The 20,594-nt window shown below is 45.2% G+C and overlaps 1 protein-coding gene across 4 annotated transcripts in view; it reads right to left on the reverse strand.

Moving 5' to 3' along the window:
* Positions 1-20,594, reverse strand: part of GLI2 (GLI family zinc finger 2) — a 145,168-nt gene that overhangs the window by 56,504 nt on the left and 68,070 nt on the right. For all 4 annotated transcript variants that reach the window (XM_086465025.1, XM_009959796.2, XM_086465023.1 and 1 more), the window contains exon 2: positions 11,363-11,468. In XM_086465025.1, coding sequence (XP_086321151.1) covers positions 11,363-11,468 — 106 coding nt within the window. The remainder of the gene's footprint in view (positions 1-11,362; positions 11,469-20,594) is intronic.

A 20,594-nucleotide genomic window follows, 5' to 3' on the forward strand; every position in this document is an offset into this window, starting at 1 on the left:
TGGAAGTATCCGCAGAGCTCTAGTCCCTCTTCATTAAGCCTTGACTTCTACTTTGCCAAAATCATCTGAAGAAACATAACTGAAGTGCAGCCCTTCATGAGAATACCAGCAAATAATCCATTACTGTAACAGGTCTGAGGTCAACTGCCAAGTCCATCTTGGCACAAGAAAAATCTCTAATATAAACTATTTTTACAGCATGAATACTCAGGTGAGATTGAGTAAACATTTCTATTTTATGGGATCTTCAAAAGAACACCTCCCTCCAGGGCCGTATGAGAACATGCATTTAAGTTCCTCTGAAGTCAACGGACCTAAGCAGGTATTTCGAACTAAGCATATACTTCTGTGTTTTCCTGAACAGGGAGAGACTCAAAAACAGTTCTGTACCCTAGATCACTTTCTATATGTCCCTCTGCCTCATCAGCTCATCATTTCTTTTCAAATGTCTTCTACAAATATCTCTTCTCCTTCTTTGCTAATCCCCATTAGGTTGATCGTCCTTTCATTTACTGATTTGATAACAAATGCATTAATTCCTTCACCACCCTAGCTTTCTACACCCTGCTTTTTGTCATCTACAATGCAGTTTTCTCTTGTAAAAATTATCATACTACACTTGAGTGGGGATGAAAGACAGCACATGAAATCAAGTGTTTTATCTTACAGTGAAGACAAATAGTCTTGAACAAGCATGTAAGAACATTGCCCTAATGCAGCTGTAAACTCGAAACTTTCCTATTTTTAATGTATTAACCACACTCTGGTAGTCTTTCCTCTACCAGTGCTAATTTGGGATGTGTGGTTACTCTGTGAGATCTTACGAAGCTTTCAGATGAAGCAGTCAATCAGCAGGTACCATGTCCAGCAGCTGTTTTGCAAATCAAACCCAATGTAAGTAGCTCCAGAATTAAGCTAGGAAAGCCCGTCATGAAGAGGCAAGAGGAGGAATAAGACAAATTCTTCTACAGGATGCTTTTACAGGATCAAAAGGAAAATATTTCAAAGTCCCTTACAAGATTTAGGAGCACACATTTATTTCTCAGAGAGACTTAAACTCAAAAAGCTCAATGTGACTGCATTTCATACAGCCCTAACGCATTTTTTCAAGCATGCCTGACTGCACCCAGATGCTGTAAGTGACTTGGGTACACGCGTGCAGGGCAGGAAGAGGTGCAAGAAAGAGATAAAATGAGTTGCAGGAGGAAGAGATACCTCTGCCATGAGGAGGCTCCACCTGTATGAAAGAAACACTGACACACTGCCGCGCTCACAGAAAGGGCAGGAGGTGGGGGAGGAGCCTAGCTCTCACATTTAATCTAACAGCAGGCGCTCAGCAGCAGGGAGACCATGGTACTGGTTCTTCTGCTGCCCAGGGGGTGGAAAAAGATAGCTCCTACCTCCCAGGTCCCTGCCATGCTGTAAGGTGCCCCCCCTGCCCCGCAAAATATCAGCTTTAAAAAAATCATCAAAAGGCTCCCAGTCTCCTGGTTTCACTATCAGCTACCGCGATCAATTATATCAAAACCCAACCCCATACATGCCAATAAAGTGAGAGCAGGGAATGCAGTAAACTTGCTCTTGAAGTAGAGTCTGGCCAATTGATATCAACTAAACCTTGAATATGGTTTTTGCATAGCACATCCTCTCACAAGATTTGCCATGTGCATGCTCCTACATCTGAGAGGAGACAGGGCAGAAAACTTCCCCATCAATCCCGTATGGAGCTGTATGACCTGGGCATGTACAATGGACTCCAAGCACACACAAACCAGCTCATTAATATGTTCAAGTTTCTTGACTCCATTCCACCCATTCTCTTAATTTTTAGGGACTTAACTCATTTACCAGGGCTTGCTTTGGGGTCCTGAGTTTCAGTGAAGGTTGGTGGAGTTAGGTAGTAACTGGGATCTGGCATGTTTGAAAAACCCACTGTGGCTTTGCATTACAAGCACTTGAGAAGCCAACCCTAAGGGTTAAAATTATTTTGAAACCCATGACACCCACTTTCAAAATAATGTTTTTAACTGGACCAAATACAGTGGCATTTACAATCCAAAATCATACGGGCACTTTTTAAAATTTTACCCTTGAGTAATGCTCTAAATTTTAGCTCAGTTAGTTGTCTCTAATATCAACGGTAAAACATAAAAGAACAGGCATGAAAAGCCTCCAAGGCAGAAAATTGCATAAAATCACAAATTCTCAAAATGGTCTGGCACCCAGAAGAAAAGCATACATGCATGGTTTAGTGTCGAAGCCAGCGATCTAGAAAGCCCACTTAAATGCATGTGTTCCTGCAGGAGTGCTCTGCAGATCTGAGATTTGCCAGAGTAACAGCACCCAGTTCTGCCCTTTGGTTTGTGTGTATGTGTGTGCACAGCGTTAGCTGCAGGCAGGGTATCCAGATCCACAGTTCTGCCAAATAGGATCCTTTTTTTAGCATTTTTTTTCTCCTTTCCCCCCAGCTATCTGGGTGGTCTGAGAATCAGACCCAAAATACCTAGGATCCCTCGAACCACATGTTCTAATCCCAGCAGAGTTGACTCAGTCCTTCATCCTTCCAGGGTAAATTGACTTCTCTGCTCTTTGTTGCGTGGGGGGAACTTTTGGAAGAGATTTGAAAATTTCCGCTCTGTATGGACATTAAAAATCCTACATTTTTCCTCCAGTATCACAAGCCAGCACTCCTGCCATTAGTTTTTATCTCTCAGCACCTTGTGTTATTTGCTTCCCATGTTCACTGGTAGCTGGGAACCCAGATTAACCAGCACCTGAGAAGTGACGTGCCACAAGCTTCATTTCACAAGCCAATGGGGTAGATGGGTTTTGTCCATTTACCCCCACACGTTGGAAGGATTTCAGAGAAACACAGCGAAAATGAGGAGGCTGAGCAGGTTGATATTTGAGTATATGCTGCAGGCTGCAGCCTGGCCAGTTCATTAGTGCGAGGAGGAAGGATATGACAACATGCAGCAAGTATCTGGAGGGATGTGTTACACAAGGAGGTGTGCTAGGAGCAGAAGGGTGAAATTCAGGGAGAGAAAAAAAGGAGAGTGGACTAGGAAGGTGAACCGCATGGAGAGCTTTTTATACGCAGAAAGGATTTGCTACAGAATAAGGTAAAAGTTAGCCAGGAGATACAGGACCAGAAAGTACGAACACTCACACCCCTATACTGTACAGGAGAAAGTGCTACAGAGGGGCAAAAGACCACAACAGGTCTCATCATCTCTTGTTCTCATGACTGTAAGAAGCTGATGAGAGGCGAAACACCATCTAGAGAGGGGATTTACTGAGGATTAAGGAAAAGGAGAGGCCAGGAGGGGCAGCGCTCCACATTTAGCAGAGTGAAAACTTGAGAAACAAATTCCTAACACCAAGTTTAAAAGGGCAGGAGATTGGCACTGATCATTTATCCATTTTCACAGGATGCTGAAAGCAATGGAGAATCAGCAATACCATCGAGATAGCTTCTGAAAGACCTGCACTCTCTGTTTAGAAACTCTTTAGAAAGTAGCGGGAGAATAGAGTTCAAATAATTTTTTCCTAAAGCACAGGCTTAACAGCGGATAAGGTAGAAGCATGAAGTCACTTTTAATCTACTATAAAGTGAGGTAAGCAGAGGGATTATCACTTAAGACTTGCTGACATGAAGCTCTGAGAATGACATTTAAAAGCAATGGTGGATTACAGAGTGACATCATATTAAACGAACACATGCCAGAGGTTTACATAAAATACCTCAGAGATCAGGCTCTTGTTCTCAATACTAAAACCTCCTAGCCAGTCTTACACTTCTGGCGGTGATTAGGCAAAATTAAGAGCTGCAGTTTTTCATTCAGTAAGCTGTGGTGTCAGAGCACCAGCAACTCAGTGGCCCAGATCTTTACTAAGTGCTAATGGGCTCCATCTGAGCTCACCAAGGCCCCTCACTCCAGCGCGATGCCACCAGCACTCAGCAACTTAAGATCCAACCCAAATGTTTCTAAATTTGACTTGTGTCTTACTGCATAGTTTAGTGACTCTGAAACCATACACCTTCAGGTCCCTTTGAGCTTTTCAGGTTTGAGCTTTTCAGGTTTGAGTTTTTCAGAGTATTCTGAAGTCTATTTAACTAAACATATATGATTAAACTATCCTCAATTTAAGGAACAGCATAGATGTGCAAATCTGTCATAATGGAAAATGCTTGAAAGTTGCTAATAAGAATCAAAAGAGAAAGCTGTAGGGTTTTGTACTTAGTTCACTGTTTGTTGTTTGTTTTTTTTCCCATAGAAGTTTATCAGATTGAGAAAACCTATAGAAACATTCTAGTCCTGATCAGTGTTTTGAATTGTCTGCCCCATTTTCAGGAGGCCTGATCAGCCTGTCCTCCCACTGAGGTCAGAAGTGTGTGCCTTCTCACTTTCTGCACAGGTAGGTAGCACTGTTTACTACTTTCGTGATGCCTGAAAACATGCCAGAAGCCGCTTCTGGGGAGTCAAATGAGTCACAGACCACGTGACTTTCCTTAGCTCTCAGAACATCAGGAGAGTGAGTATTACTGTAACGGCATTTTAGAGATGGGAAAACTACAGCACAGGTGGAATTAAAGCAATTTTTGCAGCTCCCGAAACAGGACAGCAGCAGCCCAGTATTTAATCTGTGGTCTCCTGGAGATGGATCAAGTGACCATCAAGTATTACTGGTTTTACAGTGAGATCGGTATTGATAGTCCCCCAAACCACCTCCTTAAGGCTACCAAAGAGCCACCTAAAAGCAACACACTCCTGTTAATTACAGACCAGGGAGAGGTTTGAACCGGCCTTCTAGAGGGGACCAGCCTCTGCAAACCATTGCATATTCACACATTCTTATTTTTTTAAATAAATAAAAGAAGCATGTGGGAAAGAAAGGGACAGAATAAATTTGATGTGGGAGCCCCCAAACCTGTTTCCCAAATGAGCAATGTATCTATTTGGTGAAAGTCGTAAAACTTTGCAAAACACATAAGAAGGTCTCTCCGAGCAGCTGTTTGCTTTGACTCCGGAGGGAGCTCGCTCTATCTCCAAAGCAGCATGGTACCATCAATCACAACCTGCCAAAGATTTTCTACTCCGGTAGCAAAGTAAATATGAAAACACAGAGGTTTTATTGGCATGTACATTCTGTGGCTCAACCGAGTGGTGTCCTTGCTGCAGGAATAACCATTACCTGGGGTCCCATCCTAAACCGCCTGATGGGATCAAAGCTGCAGCCTCACAGGAGCTGTGTCCCATGGAGGTTAACCAAAGGCACTTTATGCATGCCCAATAATATGCAAAGGGCAGCTCCGTGAGCATGCAATACAACCAGCTCCTCTCTGCCATCAGCTGTGGTCATGAATTCCCCTGAGCGGAGGAGGAGAATGAGAGGCCCCAGCAGAAAACAGGGAGCACTGGCAGGGAAGCCCTGGCAGGGCTCAGCTAGACTGTCATCAGGGTCATGCAGGCACTCGGAAAATTTTGCTGCAAAACTCAAACACCCATTCACCGAGCGTGTCGGAAGTGAGATTTTTCAAATTATTTCTATCCGGCAAAATTGAGGAGTTTTTCATGTGTGTTTTTTTGAAATATAAATAGCAAAAGGCACATCTGTGACAACAGCAAATTCCAACTCTAAAGCAAGAGACACTGGCGTTTCTCAAAGCACGTTTATAAGATGATGATGATTATTTTTTGTATGGCTAAACAACATATTTTCCCTTAACCCCACTTGGCCTCCCTTGGCTGAATCTTACAAAAACAACAAAGGAAAGAGAAAATCAGCCTGAAACAGATATTAAACACGGAAAATCTTGGGTTTGACATTAAATTTGGCAAATTTGTAAACACTTGAGAGTCTTTTTATGATGAAAATTTTAACAGTCACCTTGCCCATCTGTGAATTACCTTGCCTAAACAGCTCAGGAACATTGGAACTGGTTCTGAAAAGCTATTCTGTAATTTTTAACATAGTAAAAAGAAAACAAACTTCAACAAGGAGGGGTAATAGAATCAGATAAAGAAAAAAAGTGTAGGCTGAATATCAGGGAAAATCTGTAATATATTAAGATCTCAGGGAAATGGAGGAAGAGCCACAATTAAACCAGATAAAATCCCTACCAGAGGGAAATTAAGGGCAACTCCATATTATCATGGAGATGGATTGTTCCTTATGTTTAGGTCTTTGGGACAATTCAGTCCTCACGAAAGCCATGGAATTTGTGACTGTTAGCTCAGGGTTTTGGTGAGGTTTTTTTTACTATTTTTATGTGTGGACAGAAGAGCAACAACAATATTTTGTTAATAAATAATGTCAGAACTACATCCTGAAACACCACCAGGATGTCAGTAGAAAAACAAGGCTGCTTTTGTTTGCTACACTGCATAATGCCTGATGGGTTTTAACCACAGTTTAGGAGCTACTGTTAAAAAGCTTCTTGCTGAGTCAAGCCTAGACATGCTGTTTACAAGGGTTAGCCCTGAAGGCTCTTGCATTGGCAGGGACTTTTAAGCTGAGCTAAGGAGTTTTTAGTTATTTTTGTTGTGCTTTAAAGAAAAAGTTGAGAGTAGCTAAGCACACCTAAAAGTTAGGAGTGGAAGGGAGATATCAGTAATCACCTGCCAGCAGCTTTTCTCTGTGGTCAAGGGCTTGATTTTGCAAAGCTGATGCTAAGAGTCACCTTGGTTTAAAGCAGATAGAGTTATTGCAGAGACCAGGCCCCTGTGCAGTAGAAGGTAGCTCACTAAAATACAAAATATCCCCTTTGTTAGAAAACAACCTGTTCTAACTTACAAAGTGAGTTTGTTTGGTTCAGCTTTGAACCTGCTGAAACACCATGGCTGATGACTTGCTCTCCAGTAATGCTGATCTATGGTCCACCTACAGCTAAAGATGCAGAGTGAATCTCTGGCAAATCAATAAAAGCTGCATGCAGAAAATATATGTAACATCCACCACTGCTCTTCCATAGAGACCGGGCCATCTTATGCTGTGGAAGAGGTGAGGAACCCAGGGAAAACCAGTATGTGGCTCTGTAATTTAATACATAATCACAATTGTCCAAAGCGAGTCAGAATCTCCAAATTTATTCTTCTGTCATTTCTTAACTTCCAAGTGCTGTGGTTTGCAACCTTAATATTAAATGAATGTTGCTTTGTGGAAGTGGTGCCTTATAAGATTTATATGTACCAATACAATTTCATTTATTCATTCTTCCCTAGTTCTACACTCCTGGAATAGATTCCAACCCATATTCAGTTTTACTCCGTTCTACATTACATTCTTTTGCAGCATCCACTGGGCTCCAATCCTGCCTTGCCCCCCATCCTCCATATGCCCCCAAGCTCACAAGCATCAGAATCCAGGACAAGGCCTTGAATCCACAATATTCCTGTTGGTTTGCACTGCAGAGAGCTCAAGGATCATCTGAAGGAGACACTTTTCTAGACAACCCAATCAAGTACCATTATTCTGCCAAATTATTCTTAATGCCAAACAAAAAAAGTCCAAAAATGAAAGATGTCTAAAAAAAACTTTATCACTAAATAAGTAGAACCAACAGAGATTGTACATAAAAGTGAGCTGTCCTAATGACTGGATACCTACGTTAACCTGTACCCATGGCTAAGCTATTACAGCTGCTCTATCACCTGACAACCCCTCACCAGACAGGAAGGGGACTCAGGGAAAAGGAGACCCACAGGTAGAAGTAAAACAGATTTAATGAAACACCACCAATACCAACAGAGATACAGAGAGTTATACTCAGCCAAATGAATATCCACTCATCACAATCAACAGGAGAGCAGTCCTCAGGAGAAACCAGAGGAGGAGCAGAAGGAACACCAACAGGAACCCCACAGAAGCTCCCTCTCCTCAGCAAACCTTCCCCCTTTATAATGACCATGACATTATGGTATGAGCTACCCCTGTAGCTCACTCAGGTCAGCTGCCCTGGCTGACTCAAAACTGCTAATGGCCTGCCTAGCATGGCTGGGATGGGATTGTGTCCCAGTCAAACCAGGGTACTGGAGAAACACTGAAACACCCTGGAAAAAAACCTCTAGAAGTATAGTTCAAGGAAATACCAACATGATCTGCTTCTGGATGTATATAATAAATAGTCAGTGATTGGGAGGAAGACTCAAGTCCTGAAAATTATTTGTGCTGCTGCTTAACAAGGAAATCACTGAGACATAAAAACTGACAACAGCGAGCAGAAATGCAGCAAATCTTTCAGGCCTCCGTCTTGGTATGTGGGCCTTTTATTACTTGAGTTTTCCATATTCCCATTCATATTTTCAAGAAAAGGGTCCCACAGGTGGTGCTGCTCAAAAGAGATTTGCAGATGAGTTCCCTCCAGTTAGGTTAAAATAACGTATGTTCTCATTAGGCCAAACGCAAACAGTGATGAAGGGGAATGTACTGCCACGTCACACTGAGCAATCAGGAAACAAACCTTTGACATAATGCAGCAGGCAAATAATAAGACCCCATAGTTAGCAACAAATGAGACTACACTTAATTTGCTGTGCAATGTTCATGCAATTAGATAAATTTGGTACTGGCAAGACAGCAGACAGCTAGAACACGGGCTTGATGAATTGGGGCCTCTCTGTCAGGCACCGATCACATCTATCATAAAGCCAAAACTCAGTGACATAATTTTTCTTTCAAACATTTGCCATGATTTTCTAGAGTGAAAATATGCACATGACATTTTTTGAGTTGTTTGCTTTAAAAGGAAGGATGGATTTCTGCACCATCAAGATAGAGAACAAATTTCTAGAGACTCAACTCTGTTTACAGAGTCCACCCAGCCTATGGAACAAGAGACACGCAACCACTAAGTATGTTCTAGCCCAGCTCCACCGCCATGTTCTGGATGATTTCATATTGGACATCCTGCAGCAAGAAGATGAGAGAAAAGTAGAACAAAAACTAGATGAAGAAAGGGCAGAAGATGAGGTTAAGATGTTTGTAGATAAAATTGAAAGAGAAAAAAATGGTTGAGAGACTAACTCCACAGCCGGTGAGAATTTTCCCAGTGTTGTTGTGCCATAGTCCAGGGCACCTGGAAAAGAGCCAAAAAAAAGTGGCATTCCCTTGACCCTAAAAAAACCCCACAGCTAAGAAGCAGTGGGCTGCTTAGCTTTGGTGCTTTGCCAGCCACAGAAACACCCTTCAGTGCAATGCCCAGGTAATTTCAAAGAAGACTATGTTTCCTTTTCTAAGACCAGCAACCAAGTTTTCTCTCTGGTACCTTACAAGTCAGTTTTGTGAGAGACGCTGCTGCAAAGGTGAAGGGCAATAGGTATTTGCCAACTCTACCCAAGTACTAAGCAGGACACTCTTCTTCTGCTGACAGACAAATGTGGTCACTGCTAAACCAGCAGATTATTAATATTGGTGCAGATGAACAGAAACCTGATCTGCCAGCACCATACACTTGGCCAGGGTTGATCTGTTGGACAACCCCAATACGATAAAATACTGGCTGCTGTCATTTGGGATACGATTCACAGGTACATAGCACCAGCTGGCGAGCTCTCGGTTGCATTTTGGAGAAGATCCTGCTTCATGACCCCACCAAAGAAAATGCTGTGGAGCCCCAGGGCAGACGCAGTACATCCGATTCTTCTTGCAAGAAGTGAAGGGGAGCACCAAGTCGGGCACACAAATAACACATGCCAAACATCTGGGCATCTGCCATTCTCTCTTCTAACCACTGTTTTGAATATTGGCCCTTTCAGAAGTCAGTATGTGCTTTACTAGCCAGAGCTCTGGCTTCTTAACTGTCTCCCAGTATGTTTTTTTTATTAATCTGTCTTTCTTTTTTCTACAATTTTTGCATGCACTTGCATGCAAGACCAGAACTATTTCATTTAGCCCAGCTTTGTCCTCCCAATTCCCGTGTTAGCAACCTGCTTTGTCTTTTCCCCTTTGCACATAGCATGGAAGGAGCTGCTCTGCCCCTTTAAACATCCAGTCAAACTGTCTGCCAGCCAAAAGACAATGACTTGTCTTCTGGTAGGATCCAGGGGAATACCCTATCGTTTTTTCCTGCAGCATTTTGGAAACGGAATAAAGCCCTGGTAGCTGTGGGACTCCACAGATCTCCTGGCTGCTGCTGTCTGTGTTACTTGCCTCACGGGGACTGTTCCCCCGCTCACACCTATCCAGAATAAGCACAGCTCTACAAACAACCCCTGAAAATCCAGCTGAGCACTAACCCTGGCCGGACAGTGAGGCGGCAATAGGGCTCTGGTGATCAAATGAGAGTTTTTAAAGTGATGAGCCTGATTTGTTCTTCCCTTGCTCTTCTTGCAAAACGTTTCCAGCCCTCACTGGTTCCCTTACACTGAGTGCCCTGGGACCTGTCCCTCAGCTGATGGCTGAGCCCTGTGTTACAGACACAGGTTGAGGGATTTTGAGGCAGCCATGGGACCACGAACCCCATCAGGCTGCTCCTCACCTCCCACAGGGATGGTGCATTTCAGGGACAAGGAGAAACCCTTCTGGTTGCATGGTCGCCACAGCCTCTGCTCACATCCCCGCTGGCTCCTTTTTCCCTGCCCTGATCAAGGCTCACAGGAGGTGAACCCAGATCTCTCTAGAAACATGTCCTGCAAGGTGTCAAAGACTGTGGAGCTGTCCTGTCCTGGGTGAGGAGACTAACCATGACTCCTGCCTCTTGGGGTACAGCCCATGAGTGGTGCCTTTGCTTGCTGCCCATCAGCTGCCCCGGGGAGGGGGAGGACCTCTCACAACGAGGTCACCACTGAAACTCAGGGTCCTGCCCCTCCAGAGCAGGCACGGACACCTGCTTGAGGACCTGCCTCTCTACCACATTTTAGGAAATGCCACGCAGCCTGTCTGGGCCATTGTCTGGTGAAATCAAACTGAACTACAGTATTCTCAGCAGCCTTTTGCCACTGTCCCCCCAACCGTTGGGCAGGGAGGAGTGGTACATGAGGTCTCCAAATGGAGGGAGCAGCGCTGGGTCTTCACCAAGACGATGCCAAAAACAACCCAGGCATGGCGTGATGTGAGAAACACCACGGGTGCAAAAATGCAAGTCAAGCCTGTCCCCGGGACCTCAGCCGGATAACGACACAGAAGCTCTGTACTCCCATCCCACTGCTATACAGCACTTCTACACGTTTAACGGAGCTGTAGAGCTTTTCTGCCAGGCAGGTCAGTACTGTCACTGGAAGGGGACAGTGGGGTGGAGGGTGGCCATCAGGGCCAGCCTGCCAGGATGGCAGTGAGTCTCCTGCACCTTAGCAGTGGGATTCAGCATACCGCGGGCGGCCGACATTTTAGCAAGGCATGGGAGCAGAGGTTCAAGACTTACCCGTGGATAGCGTGGATAGAGTGAGGTTCGTAATGGTATCGTCCTTCCTGGTGGCGCATGTCAATTGGCAAAGGAGCGTGGAAGGCCGGAAAAATGTGCTGCGGCACTGTTGAGGGGAATAGAAGAAGAAAAAAAAAAAAAGGACTTCAAAAACTTTTCCTTTCCTTTTAAAACAATTTCAAAGGCACTAAATCTCCATGAATTTCAGAGCAAGAGCAGTGCAAGACAAGGGGTCTTCATGATATCAGCGCTATCATACACCAGAGAAGTGGAATGAATAAATAATCAAAGTCATGCGGAGAAATCCTACATCTTCGACATAAAAGATCTCCAACAGGGTTTTTGACAAAGACAAGCAGCTAAGCGCTCTTTGAACTTGAGGAGATTATAGCAAGCACCAAGGAAAACTAGACTTGCAACGCAAATCAGACTCAACAGAGCCTGGCGGGATCCAGACCTGCGTCGTCCCTCATGCCTGGAGTGGCAGGAAACACCTTTCTTGAAGGTCCGCGCACACAGGTTGGAAATATTTACCTAAAAATGTAACAGTGAGAGTGGTGCTAATGCAGACTGTCTAGGCAGTCAGAAGAGGCTCAAAAGTGCCTACTGCCAGGTTCTGAGAGAAGAGCCCAAATTGCTCTCACTTGTAATCACTTGAGGCCCTATTTTTTATTCATTTGAGAAGCTTGTTTCATCTTTGATGGAAAGATAAAGTGGTCTCAAAAGGCAGAGAACACCTACATTGACTTATTAAATCTACAGGTTTTAATATTTATTATTGACCCCAAAAGTTAACGGCAAGAATATTTGAGTAAGCCGAGCCGATGGAAAATTTATCAGGTTATTTCTCCACACCACCCCCGACAACACTGCCTGGCCACCTGGGTCTTTCCTGATAAAATTACAGAAGCTAAAGAAATACAATTAGCAGAGCCTCGACAACGATACCTTACAATCACCCTCTGACAGGGCTCGTCGCTTCTGTAATGATGCTGCTTTCTAGATTTGTACTAGCGGTCAGCTTAAATATAAAAGGCTGGTCTTGCTCTGCCTTTACAAACAGTCAGAAGTTCTTCATCAAAGATTTCTTAATATTGTCGCAGGTCTTCCCATTCCCTCTGGTTTCTTGGCCTTTCTGTCTAACTGGAGACTAAAAGCAAAACAAAACCAACCTCCTAAGCCAGCATTTCGAAACCCAGTCTGCGCTCCACTCATTATTTCATTGTGACTTGCCTCTGTGACAGGTAGCATCTCTCTGGAGAGTGGGGAAGCACCATCCAAAACCAAAGTGTCAAGGCATGGGCCAAGTCTCTCGCTGATGCTCAGCAAATTCCAGTAAACGCCAAACTCTTTTTCGATGAAAGACTTAAAATTCAGCGTTTCACATCTGTGACTCCAGCTGCAACAGAGCTACACCGACTCCATCCAGCGAGGCTGTCCTCCTTTTGGGTCCGTCGCGCAAAGCCTGCATGAAATCCCCATATACGTCTTTCCCGGCATATCAGCAAGAGGATCTGAGGCTCCTACTCCCATTGGAACACACAATCCCCGAGCACAGCGCGGCACAGGCACGTCAGCCAGGCTGCCGGGAGAGGTGAGAGACTACACAAAAACAACCCTCCTGCCAACTCTGCTGAAAGGCGTTAAGCTAAGGTAGTCGGGGTGGAAAGTATTTAAGGCTCTGCAGCAGACTTTCTCTCCGTGCTCCAGCGAAGGGCTGGCACTGCTCACTACCTGATACACTGGGAGCATTTTTGCAGCTCGCCTAATGTCAGGACACAGTAGGGTAACTGTTAACCGCCTTCCCCCCTTCTGCTCCCCTCCCCTCCTCTCCCACAAGCAACTCAGGGAGAGAATAAACTTGCATCCTTTAGGATGTGCTTTGGCAGGAGGAAGATGCACCCTTTAACCGTCCTGGGTAGGCATGATGTGTTACATAAGGACAGCTGTAAGGAGTCTTCATTTTAAGAGGCAGCCAGTGTTTTTCCAGGTCAGAAATGCAGCAGAGTTCAGCTGTCACATCCCACTCCCTGCTCACCCAGCACCATACAGCCTCTGGTCTCCTTAAACCTCTCCCAGGGCTGGCAGTCACCTAGAGCTGCTGTCCTCCTCCCTGGGGACATTGCTGTCCCATGGCCACAACGCATGGCTGCTGTAGGGACTAGGGGGAGTGGGACAAGGAGGTTTTACACCATCACACACCAAGCATGTTAACAAAATCAACTGTCCCTGCACAGACATTCAATGCCAGACAACACAAACATCTCTTCCAGCCTGAGCCCTTAGGCTGGGCTTCCTGCAGCACTCAAACTGTTTTTGTGCCGTACAAACAAACCCAAAGGAGCAGGGACTTTTCTGTGGTCCTGGGACCAACCTACACAGCCCGGCTGGTGACATCCCTATAGGTGAAGTTTTGCAGCCTCCCAAAACTTGGTGGCTACTTTGCCTGTAAGGGGCAGGTCCATGGCTGGGTTAACCCCCAAGCTGCAGGAAAGTGTGAGTTGACATGGATTGAAACTGTGTTGGCCATCATAGTAGTGTTTTAATAATACAGAGAGTCATATCCTAATCCTTGGGCCCACTCCCTGGACCAGTTTAATTTACTGCTAATGATGAAACCATTAAGAACAACAGGCCGATCTGAATCTCCCAAAACCCAGGCCAGATATGTTTTATTTTGTAACTGTGCATTTCTAAATGATTGATTGCTGAGGTAATATTTGAAATTTTTGTGCTAAAAGAGATCTTTCCTTGTCACTCAGGAGAGCTGGGAAAAAGAAAACACAGTGTGTTTTCTGCCTGGCCTCCTTTCCTAGCTATCTGTTGGAATAAAAATGACATCTGAAGAGAATTTCTCCTTCCTCACACCTCTGATTACTAATGGCAGAAAAACTTCCACAAACTTCCTCCCTCCCACTGGCACCATTGATTTGTTTTTAGCTTTTCAACCTATTTGGACCATGGGAGGGTCAGCAATGCCTCTGCCTTGGGTACCTGTTTCAATCTGCTGCTCTCATTTCCAACCCCACCATGTGCTCTGTGCTTTGCTGCTGCCCAGGGGAAGGGGAAGGGTTGTTTTCAGTGATGTCCCTTTGCAGCGACCCACTTCAGGGCTTCCCCTCCGTTCCTATGCCTGGGAGCACCAGCCAAGCCTATGGGCTCCAGTGGCTGGTGCTGTTCCTTTTTATCCTCTTCCAGGTGCTTGGTCAGAAATAATGAATGGCTTTATAGGCAATCAACTACCAATTCATAAACGTCAGCCCAGCTCTGCTTCTTGTTCCCACCCCTCCCGAAAAGGACAGAGAGCTGGCAGCAGGACAGCAACACACGCTGCTAACAAAGATGGATGTTTTACACATACGAGTTAAAAAGACAATTATATTCAATTACTTCAAGTAAGTCACGGTGATGTATTCCTGAATAGCCACGGGAAGGGCAATATGATGATTAGGGCAATGAATTTGCCAACTTTAATCTAATCAAAGCAATCTTTTGTTTAGCATTATCTGCTTTGCAGTGGCAGAGGATTTACCAAACCCAAGCAATCTTTGCAGATTTAAACCCAAATCTGCCCAATTAGCACTAACAGCTATTGTTTTACACAAAGAGAGGAAGGTTTTAGTAGGAGGCCTGGGGAAACCATTCCCCCAGAAAAAAAGCTGGGCCACGCCAAGCCATACGGTACAATGTGCTGGGGTGCGAAGGCACAACATGGCACCTCCAAAAGTCCCCTAGCACTAGAACGACGGATAAACATTTTCTTTGGCTCCTCTGGAAGGAAAAGAAAACCAAAGAACAAATCAAAGCAGCACCCAAAGGGCAGGGATGATGGGAAAATAGGGTGTTTCATACAGTAACAACACGGCTCTTCATTAAGTCCATGGCACGCAGCTCCCGGGGTGCAGCACAGTGGCAGAGCAGCTAGGCGCAGTCAGGAGGCCCCACCTTCCACCCAGCTGCTGCTCGTGCAGGAATGCGTCTGCTCCGCCACGCTGTTTGATAAGGGGAAAGACGCTGCTACCTGTCCCCACTTGTCAGAGCTGATTTTCTGGCCAAGGTTTATGAGCAAGACACGGACCTCCCACTGCTATATTCTCATCCTTGTCTATTCAAAGGCCAGCCAACCCTCTGGCTTCAAAGAGAAAAGATATGAAGCAGAAACACAGGTTTAAAGGGGATGTCCCTTTGCCGAAAATCCCAGGAATCGGAGAGGGTGGCATCAGGAACAGGCATTTTTTGAGGATGATGCAAGCTTGTGATTATCTCCACAGATAAACCTGTGCTTCAACAGAAACACAGACTGCACGTATGGGTTTGCGTAGCAAGCAAAGGAGCCGTTTTGACATCACTCACAGTAGTATCTCTTTTTGAGGCCAAAAAGGAGAATTACAAAGGGTCAAATAAGCTTTTTCTATTCCAAATACTTCAGCCCACACATGATCTCTAAAAAAAAAAAGCAGCAGAAGAAAAAAAATCAGACCCCATGCCGCTGAATCAGGTTTCATTTGCAGTTCGCTTGGACAAAAACAACACGGAAAGCCCTTGGGAAAGCATTTAAAGGATGTCCTCTGTTCCCACTTGCAACTGAGGTACTGCAGCAAGATTGGCTGGGGAGACACCCCTAGATGCCCCTCCCACACACACCCTGTACCGTCCAGTATCTACCAGGCTCCCACTGCTTTATCTAAAGCACACGTGAGCTGTGCAGGCCACCAGGTGGGCTAAAAAAATGTTGTTTTCCTACAGATGTCCAACAGTCTTCTGTGGGAACAAGCAGTAAAGGCTGTGAGTGGGCTTCTTTGCCATCGGAAGTAGAGTATAAACATTTCGCAATCAACAGGAGAAGTCATTTGTTGAGGAAAAAAAGTAGAAGATTGCTGTCTGGCTAATTCAGTACCTGTACTGCTTTTCTCAACAAATTTGAAAAAACACTCATAAAAAATTAACATTTTATAAAAGAGGAAAAACAAATACTGACTTCTTGAAATTGCTTTTCGCTTGATTTCCTATGGTTTTAGTGATCTGTGGGACACAGCTTTCATAAACGGATCACAAGGTACCTTGCAAAGACTAAAAAAGCTTCACCTCTCCTTAGGAAGAGAAGCAAAGGTGCATTTGAAACACAGCCCTTTTTTTGACTCAAGAGGGGCTGAAATGGGGTAACTTGCCCAAGTCTATGCAGTCAAACAAGAGCAGGTTCCCCAGCAAACCTTAACCAAAGCAGGCAGAAGCTGCAAGTTTATCTCTAAAAGGCTTTGGAGCCCCAGGGTATTGGATTGATTTGGATTAGTGGGAGAAAAACTTCTCCAGACAACAGCTCATGCACTCCTGTCGCTGCGGTGTCACTAGCAGCTGTGCACAAGCAGCTGACACAGAAAAAAAATGGGAAGAGGATGTCCCAGAAGATGCCGGTGAGTGTCCACAGGTGCCTTCACAGCAGCAGTGCTGTGTTGTCATGGACTGCATCCCTTTTACCGGGGGTAGTGGGATGCTGCTTGGTGTGACACAGCAGCTTGCAACAGCTTCTGCTTTTTTTTCCCCCAGGTCCAGCTTTTTTGAAAACAACAATAGGAAAATAATTGCTGTCTGCACTAGACACTACACAGAAACCTCTAAGACATGAGAGGAGGCATTTGCTAGTTTTCCCTTTCTCCAGAGCAAAGGCCCTTCTTGCTGCCTGCATAGTCTCCTAGATGTCCAAATCTCACTCTCTCCTCAAGGATAGGGTTAAAGATACAGCAAAGATGAAGTGTCCTTCACTCAGTCATCACTCAGAGAAGCCCAAAGCATCAGGTAAGAAATAAATTGTAGGTGGCACTTATTTTCTTGTTATACTTTTTAAAGTCCCAATTTTACTCATCCACAGCATACATTTTAAACGGATGCATTTGGGCGTTCAACGACTGTGGTGGCAAACGTCAGGTTTGTTTCGAAACAGCAAAGAGGTGCTCATGCTTTGCTCCCCAGCCTTCCTGCAGTGATTTTCCTCACATGAGAGCTCCTCCTGGCTTGGTGGGCTTCAGAGCATCCCCAGACAGCCTCAGCGTGTGAGCAGGGGAGGCAAAGCCAGCCCCCGGCGACTTAGTGTGTGTGTGGCTACTTGACTCCCTTTGATAGTCCCTCCTGGGCGTTTCAGTGTTGTATTCGGATGGCCGCCCCTCCGGCAATGTGCTGCAGGGCTGTAGGTGTCGGCAAGGGAGCTGTTTTTGTGTTTGTGTGACGTCCCCAGAATAATGATCTCGCTGTTTAAGTGAGTTGAGCGAATGAATGAGCACAAGAAAAACATCTTCGCTGAAAGCGCAGCCAAAGTTAATGCACCATTAATAATGGCCCGGGTGAATTATTGGAAGAGATAATAGGCCTGGGGTCAGGGAAGGTCCGAGACAAAGAACGGGGAAAATTGGGTCACAGAAACATGACAGAGCAGATCACGCTGATGCGCCTGTGGGATTCTCCTCGGATGAAGTCATGTACCACCACGCAGAATATTAAGGGCTTTTCAGGGAAAGCCATTCCCAGAACCACTGCTTGGATCAATAAGGGGGGGGCGGGGGGAGCAGAAACACAAGGCTACAGTAGCTGCCTCTAAGTCCCCCACAAGCCCTTGTTTGAGAGCTTCCCTTTAATGTTGTTTAGATACTTCGCAAAATACACCAACTGTGTGACTACCTCAAAAAGGGATAATTATGTGGTTGCTAATTACACCAATCTGCATATTTTCTAAGCAGAGAGAGGTGTCTGGGGGAGTATCTGCCTATCCCGAATGGCAGCATCGTGTGTTTTACAAAAAGTCATCTCAGGTGCTTCAGCAGCTCTGCTTTTCTGTCTCCAAAATCACAGCACACTGGCCACGGAGCCGCAACCTCATCTCCTGCCCTGCCAGCTGCCTGGCTTCATGACAGTAAATTACCAACTAACCTCGCTTTGTCAGAATTTCCCTTCTTTAAAATAGAGATAATAATACCTCCCTACCTCAGAGGTTTGGTTAATGTTTATACAGCACTTTAAAAATGATGGTGGTAATTAAGTGCTCAGTATTATTATATCAACCTATACAATGATTCCAGCAGACAGCACTATAAACAGGGCTGCATCATGTGTGCTTTCCTTTTGTTTGGCTTGTTAGCATTTGGGTTTGTTTTCATACAGCAAACTTCAATTATTATTGGTTAATTATTGCATTGTTTTTTTACCTGCTCAGTGGCTTTGACAAAAATAAAAGAGAAACTACACAGATAAAATAATAGCAAATATTCATTCTGGCCTGCTGCGAACATCATAGCAAGGATAACGGGAGGCAGGCTCCCACCAGTTCACCTACAAGAGATCCCTCTCCTGCCCCGAGCATTACAGGACATTTTGAAACACATCCAGCCAGCTGTTTCTGTCCAGAGGGACACAGAACTAGTTTTCTCTCCTAAAACACCTAATGAAGAAAAATGGTGGTAGCCTGATTTACAGAACTATTTTTTTCAGACAATGCGTGTGAGGATGCTGGAGAAAGCAATGTGCTTAGTTTAGCTGTGGGTTGGGTACAGCAAGCCAAGCTTCCACTTCAGGTAAGCAATAAAGAGCACACAACTAACTTGTGTTGGACAAACGGCTAAGGTAATGGTAAATACTTCGTAGGAGTGCTGGAAGGAGAAGGGGCCTTGCTGGGATGCAGATATGTCAAAAGTAAACAAGAAATAATAAAAAATATATTGCCCTTCAGCCACAAAATCATCTCAAAAAAGCCTCAAAACAAGCGTTGCTGTACTGATACCTCAAAGCATCTGCAGGACTGCATCAGGGTGGCTTCGCACTTGGAGAAACTGAAGTGCAGTGAGGAGCAGAGGACAACACTGAGACGGCTTGCATCTCCACTTGCTGCTTCTCCAGCAGTACTGCTGGAGTCCCCTGCATGCACACCACCACCACAGAAAGGGAGCTGCTTGTTTCCCTGCCAGCCGGCAGCAAGACTGTACACGTGGCTCCTCAGTTCCCTGTGGGGACACAGACTTTGGATGCCCATGTGGATGCAGTACTTACTTTATGCAGAAGAAGGCCCATTCCTGGGGCTACCTGCATAATAAGAGCTGTTATAAAAGCCATGAGACACAGCAAACATCTCCATCAGACACTGCAAATGCAAGGCTGCTTCTCTCCAGCATCCCAGAGGAAACCTCCTTGGAAGCCATCACAACAAACATCCACCCTCTTGGGAACGGCTCAGAGGAGTTTATCCTCTTACAAAGTTTATTCTACTTCAGCTCAGGTGGAAGAACAAAGAAAAAGTCTATTGAAGATGCAGAGGGCTGCCATTACGCAGCCCCCACCTCGGACACGGGCACTGCTGGCACACGGCAGGCAGAAACATAGTCCTGGTGGCCAAGCAGGCTGGGGACACATTTCAGCCCGGCCACTGTTTTTGCATTTGGGCAGTGCTGCTGAGCTGCAGGCCGTGTCCAAAAGCAGGGCAGGCACACAGGTATCTGCAGAGTGAGCTAGCTCTTGCAGCTAGGACAGGGCAAGATTAGATCAGTGAACTACCCCGCAGTCCCGTAGCCAACTCAAGGCAACATCGAAGGAATTTGCCCATAAATTTCCTCCCCACCCCAAGAAGCAGGTGGCGTGCTTAAATGAACTCAGGCCCTAATGGAAGTAGGATATTCTTGTTCATCTGGATGTCTAACCCATCTTGGAGGTCCTGGCAGCTCTCCTCAGCTCTCTCCCATGCGCCACCTGACCTTTGTTAAGGGCATTAAACCTGGACAAAAGAGCTGGAACAATTACAGTGAGGCTAAAAATGGCCTTTTCCTCTACATAGAAAATTTAGATTAAAAATGTAAGAGTTCATTGACATTTTCTACAAGAACGTAGAATTGTCATTAAGAAATCAATCCTGAAATACCTCAGTTGCTATCTACCATCTCTGAAGCTATGCATGAGGGGATTTCTGCCTCAGCCACTGAAAGGCTGAGGACAGCTGTCCCAGTGGGGACAGCCCAGCTGCTGCTCGCAGGGACACGAGGACGCCAGGAAACCCTGCAATGTGCTCCCATGCAGTAGCTGGCTTTGCAGCATGCTTCAGTCGTGACCAAAATGAGGCACTTTGCTTCTTGGTGAAAAAAAAGGAATTTTATGAAGCCTGTGGACAACCCTCATGGAAAGTTCTGGCTTTGCTCTTATAAAACAGGTTGTATCCAAAACTTTCAAAACCTTCAAAATAGTGTCGGGAGGATGAACATAT

The sequence above is a fragment of the Leptosomus discolor genome, chromosome 5 (genome assembly GCF_034619465.1).
Source record: "Leptosomus discolor isolate bLepDis1 chromosome 5, bLepDis1.hap2, whole genome shotgun sequence".
NCBI lineage: Eukaryota > Metazoa > Chordata > Aves > Leptosomiformes > Leptosomidae > Leptosomus > Leptosomus discolor.